Below are 5,952 nucleotides of genomic sequence, written 5' to 3'. Positions count from 1 at the left end.
ATCCTCTTGGCTCTAGCTTCCTCCTCCTGCAGCAAGTGCAAGTGGAACTGAAGGCTGAGAGCGGGAGAGTGGGGCTGGAAAGGCTTGCTGCCTGTCTAGAGGAGTGTCCCTCTGGCCATAGCAACTATTTTACAGCCTCTGGGGCCACTGCTTACTGAGAGCTAAGTCCTCTCATGGGATACTTAAGACTCTTGAGGTCCTCATGGAGGCAGAGGCAGAAGAGACTGGTGTCCTGGTTGTCAGTCAAGGTAAAGCAAGCATAAGTCTCAACACAGAAGGAAGCAGTTTGGAGAAAAATGGAGGCCCTTAGGAGGTTGACTCGGATGAGTGAATCTCACAGTTGGCATTTGAGCGTCAGAGGGGGGTTTACTGGGGCTCTCAGGAGGAGACCCACAACTGCGTGTGCAGACTCAGATCTCCTCCTAAGACCAGCCAGGAGGGGTCCTCCACTGCCCAAAGCATAGAACCCAGGCCTCCACTTCCAAGAGCCAGGCCTGTGTGGTGCAACCAGGCCAGCTTGCTGCCCTGACTTGGTGGCATGAATCTTGTTGGAGTTGTGAGTTCCAACATTAGGTCCCTAATCAAGATTCTCTGATTGGAAAAAATATTTTCTTTGATAAAAGCCATGGTTGAGAGGTGTTAGTTCACACCAATCACTATAAAACTTTTACAACTAACATATCACACTTTTGTTGACAATAAGCAATTGTGCCCACAGAAAAGGTGAACGGGCATTCAGTTTGTGTAAAACACCCATCAGGCCATCAAAGACTAAAAAGCACTTGAACCTCTTTTGGTGCACAGGAAGTTTACAAAACAGCACTCTTGTGCCTGACTGGTAGAAATGTGCAGTGTTGTGACTTCTTTGGAATGACATCTATTAAAATTAAAACTGTCTGCCCTCTCAGGAATTCTACTTCTGAGAACATTCCCATAGAAATAAAAATGCCAGTGCACAAGGGTATATATATACATGGGTATTTTTAAAATCATTTATTCAAAGAGTAGCAGTAACTGGGGTAATAACAGATACAGTGTGGTATATCCAAATGATGTCATGGGATATTGTAGAGTCATTATAAAGAATTAAAGCTAACTATACCAGATACTCAGAAGGATCTCTGAGCTCACAAAGAGTGAGCAAGAAAATAAAATTCAGTGGAAATGTAGCAATAAAAGCCCATTAAAAAAACAGGGACACAATATCTATTGTATATTTATGTGTTTGTATGTGAATATACAACTGCTGAAGATTTGATTATGGAAGGTCACCAGGTTGCTTCCATAGTCTGTTGGGAATTTGAAGCCTTATCTAGGGAAGAGAAGCAAGAGGGAAAGAAAGCATGTCCATGATTGCAAAACTATTAGGGCATGTGTTGTCCCACCTGTTGTGTAAAGTGTGTGTGTGTGCATGAATAAAATGCATGAAAGAATGTTGGGTGTGTTATCCTGGAACTGTGGCTGGGTGACAAGATTCCAGGTGTTCTTTTTCAGTGTATTTCTACATCGTCTACCGTGATTTGAAAAGAACCTCCATTATTTTTAAGTTTGCGAAAACATATTTTATGTTTTTAAAGTGTTCATCTTATAAAAATAAAATTAAAACACGTGAAAAAAAAAGCGGGGTTATCTTAGCTACTCAAGATGTAGGGTTAATTTAGTTCTGTTTTCTGGGGTCCACCCAGTGCTGGGGTCCACCCCAGACCTCGCACAGCACAGGCTAAGAATGCACTTTATCACTGAGCTACTTCTCCAGGTCAAGTTGTCGTTCTTTCAAGGCAACACGTTGTCAGGGATAAAGTCTTCTATGCATCACAATTTTCAACAGAAGTATGTGAGGGTATGCAGACCAGATGGGATTTCAATTGAGCCTAAGTCCTAGGGTGATGTGGATGGTAGATAAGGAAGGTGGCACGTGTTGTCACCTGTGACAGTTCCCACGATGGCTTCTGAGGGTCCCCACTCTCCAGGTGATGGTGTGTGACCATCTTTCCTGAAGTCTTCTGAGAACAGTGATTGAAAGGCTGTGGGACATCAAAGTCTGTCTCTGTGTGGGCACCTGTGGACTCACTGTGGGAGTCACTGCAGGCCAGGGCAGCACTGTGGGGCAAGGTGTGAGTGCCTGGAGGGTCCTCCCAGGCTTGACAGGAGAGCAGTTGCTATGGCAGCTGGACTTCAGTCCCTCACCAGAGCTGCCCAGCTGAACTGCTCCCAGATTTAGGGTCATAGCACCTTGGAGGTGGCTGAAGCCTGCTGTTTTCCACTGTCTGGGAAGGATTGATGTGGCGTGAGGCTGTGCGGGGCAGGGCGGGGGATCGTCAATGCATTTCATGGTGAAGGGGAAAAGAATTTCCAGTGTTTCAGAAGAAAGGCCACCTGTCTGACCAAACCAGGGGTGAGGGTTTGTTAAGTTGAATTGGACTACTTTTACATTTAAGAGCAAAACACCATGTCATTTTAAAATTGTTAAAATAAAACTCTTTTTAGAACACTATGACTGTGACGATCATATGATGATGTCAACAATAATAAGTTGAAAGGCATCTTCCAAGACCAGTTGTGATTTTAGAACTTCAGATTTTATTATTGCTAATTTTGTTTAGAGACCATATCATTATATCAAAGTTTACCATGAGCCTCAGAATTCTCACTGAAGATGATTACAAAATCCTAAAGTTAAGGCCTCTAATTATATAGATAAATATAAATATTAATAAAACAATGGAAATGAAAAATGGTAAAATCTGGTAGACAAGAAGAAAAAAGACTAAGTTCTATTAAAGAATTTTCTGAATTCACTCAGATTTCTATTTACATATGGCTATATCAGAAGGAAAAGGAATATAAGTGCATAAATAATTTGTAACAACAATAATGTAAGTGGACACACAAGAGCTGGGGAAAGGGGGGATTCTCTGTGGAAGTGTCATGGAACAAGAGGCCTTCAGGTTTTAGGCAGGGGAGGTTGAAGAGGAGCTTGGGGAGTGACTGGTGACAAGGAGTGGACGCAGAGGGGACAGTTTACATTAGATACACCAGTACTTCCTTTGTGACCCAGTGCATTAAAGTTAAAAAAAAGAGCCAGAGCACTTACTTGTCTCTGGGCCGTCACCGGCAGAATCCAGGAAGTTTCTCCCCAGCTGGTCAGTAGTGGTCAGGGAGGCTGTGTTCTGCTGAAGCCACCACTGTGGGACTGAGAGCAGCCCCACCCCCAGGAATAGATTCCTCAGGAATCCTGGCGCCCTCCCTCCCTCCCTCCCTGTCACCAAGTCATTTCCTCAGGACGTGAGGTGATGGTGGCTCCTCTGAAAGTTGAGGCTAGAACACTCCTGAGAGCAGCTGCAGCCCCTCCCCAGGCACTTCCTCAGGGCACCCACCACCTCCTTGTTCCTCAGGCTGTAGATGAGGGGGTTGAGCGTGGGGGTCACTATGGTGCCCAGCACAGCTCCTATCTGGTCTTGCTCCGGCGTGTGGGCAGAGCTGGATGTCATGTAGATGAAGATGGCCTGGCCAAAGTAGAGACTCACCACTGTCAGATGGGAGGAGCAGGTGGCCAGGGTTTTGTTCCTGCCCTTCCGAGAGTTCATCCTGAGGACGGTGAGGAAGATGACAGTGTAGGAGGCCAGGATGAGAAGAAATGGGACCAGCAGAAACACAATGGTTGAGACAAATTTTACCATCTCATAGACGGACGTGTCCACACAAGACATCCTCAGAATGGCGGGCATCTCACAGAAGTAATGGTCGATCTCCCTGGAGCCACAGATGGGGAAGTGCATGGGGTAGATGGTGTGCACAAGTGCTGCAAGAGCTCCTCCACCCCAGGCTGAGACAGCCATCTGCAAACAGACCTTGGGGCTCATGAGGACTGTGTACCTCAGGGGGTTACAGACAGCCACATAGTGGTCATAGGCCATGAGGGTCAGCAGGATGCACTCAGCAAGGCCCAGGGTGAGGAAGGCAAACATCTGGGCAGCACAGGCCAGGAAGGAAATGTTCCTCTTCCCCGAGAAATGGTTGGCTAGCATCTTGGGCACCGTGCTGGAGATGTAAGCCAGGTCAATGACAGACAGCTGGCTGAGCAGGAAGTACATGGGGGCGTGCAGCCGGGAGTCCAGCCAGATGAGGAGGAGCAGGGTGGAGTTTCCAGCAAAGGCCGTAGTGTATAAGAGGAGAATGATGAGGACCAGGAGGCTGGGATGCCCGAACCTGGGGAAGAGCCCAAGCAGCACGAAATCCGTAGAGGTTTCATTCTCCTCCATGTTTTCATTCAAGTGTTCAAGTTTGGATTGAAAATCTACAGGGGCAAAATAATACCACAGGGCTTGTGGTGTTTTGTTGACATAATCGTTGTCTCTTGGTCAGCACCTCTTCTTCATTTGCTGCTCACCAGGACTTTAAAACTCTGCATTCCAATAAAGAGACATTTAAATAATTCCATCAAACAACGCCATTACCTGGAAATTAGCAAAGTCATGTCCTGTAGTTACTCTGACTTGGATATATGAGGACGTTAGTCCCTTTGACCGATAACAATCTCCCAGCCCATCATTCTTCCATGTATTTTGAAGTCTCAATGTCTTTTGGGCTCTTGGCATTCTCTCCTGGTGGGGGTTCTGTTTCTGAGCGTCCTGTGTACCCACTTCGACCCAGAGGCCTTCCCTGTGGCCCTTTATTACACAGCTATACTCAAAAATTTCAGTTGTCAACCAAATGAACTAGGGCTGTTTATTCTGCTTTACTTGTGATGATCCATAATTTGTATTACATTCAGGTTTTTCCATTTTATTCTAAGTAAGAATAATTTTAAACTTTATCTTTGTATTAAATAAAGTAATCTCCTATTTAAGCAAGTGGTCTTTTATTGCTGGGTCTGTAGTTCTTCAATTACTGTTCATTGGCCACAGAGTAACACAAAATTTCTTAAAATATTTTAAGGTGTCATATAAAGTCCCATAAATAATTTTTAAGATCCCATGTTTGCAAGGGTACTGTCTAAAGGCCAGTAGATAACACCTTACTCTTTCCCCTTAGGACAAATGAAGACTTATACCCTCATCTGACAACAAATATCAGATGGTGCTCGATTATCACATGTAAAATGTAACATGGAGTCTTTGATTAGCATGCAAGGGGTCTTAGCTGTGGCAGACAGACAAATATTCAATTCCAAATCCATAAGTTGATTTCCTTTGTGTACCCTAATGACTCATGTTCAATATCTTTTGCTTTTGTCAAGCAACTAGAAATTTTACTTTCATTATTTATCATATACTCATATACTTTGTAGACTTACACTTTTTCAACATGGGAGATTAATCCTAGGGCCTCACACATGCTGGGCTAAGTCCCTATCACTGCATTATATGCTGAGGCTTTTAATTTTCTTTTGAGACAGGGTCTTACTAAGCTGCTGAGGCTGACCTTAAACTTGTGATCCTCCTGCCTCAGTCTCACTAATAGCTGGGATTATAGGTGTGCACCACCAGGCCTGTCTTCCCATCTCATATTCTTATGGTTTCCTTTATTTGAGATAATGAAAATAACGCATTGTACAGTGTTAACAGCCAGTGGAAAGAGCCGCCCTTATAGGGTAGAGTCATGATAAGCCTTTCTCAGCACCTCACATCTGGAGAATTTTGTTTCCTCGAGGTACTAGACCCAGGTGCCTTGAGGTCCTGGACTGCTTTTTCTGGTGGTCCCTCCTTATAATGCTTTTCCGTCTTTCGGAGTTTTTGGTTGTAAATGCTTCCCTCAACATAGGGCTTTGTTTTCCCTCTGAGGAGTGAAATGATCCTTGAGAGTAACAGCCCTTGGTGCTCGATTATCACATGTAAAATGTAACATGGAGTCTTTGATTAGCTTGCAAGGGGTCTTAGCTGTGGCCGACAGACTGCCATAGCGAGTGGGAAGGAGACCAACGCTGCAGATTAGCACCAACCTGAGCCCCAA

The 5,952-nt window shown here is 44.8% G+C and overlaps 1 protein-coding gene across 1 annotated transcript; it reads right to left on the bottom strand.

The window, feature by feature from the left end:
• Positions 1–3,278: 3,278 nt before the first annotated feature.
• Positions 3,279–4,262, bottom strand: LOC143400313 (olfactory receptor 2T27-like). The gene has a single exon (XM_076857591.2). It carries the CDS (start codon positions 4,260–4,262, stop codon positions 3,279–3,281), a length of 984 nt encoding a protein of 327 aa, XP_076713706.2.
• Between the last annotated feature and the right edge of the window lie 1,690 nt (positions 4,263–5,952).

Source organism: Callospermophilus lateralis, unplaced genomic scaffold (assembly GCF_048772815.1).
Source record: "Callospermophilus lateralis isolate mCalLat2 unplaced genomic scaffold, mCalLat2.hap1 Scaffold_1105, whole genome shotgun sequence".
NCBI classification, from domain to species: Eukaryota; Metazoa; Chordata; class Mammalia; order Rodentia; family Sciuridae; genus Callospermophilus; species Callospermophilus lateralis.
Note: the sequence above shows the minus strand (reverse complement) of the source record. Positions and strands in the feature narration are given on the sequence as shown.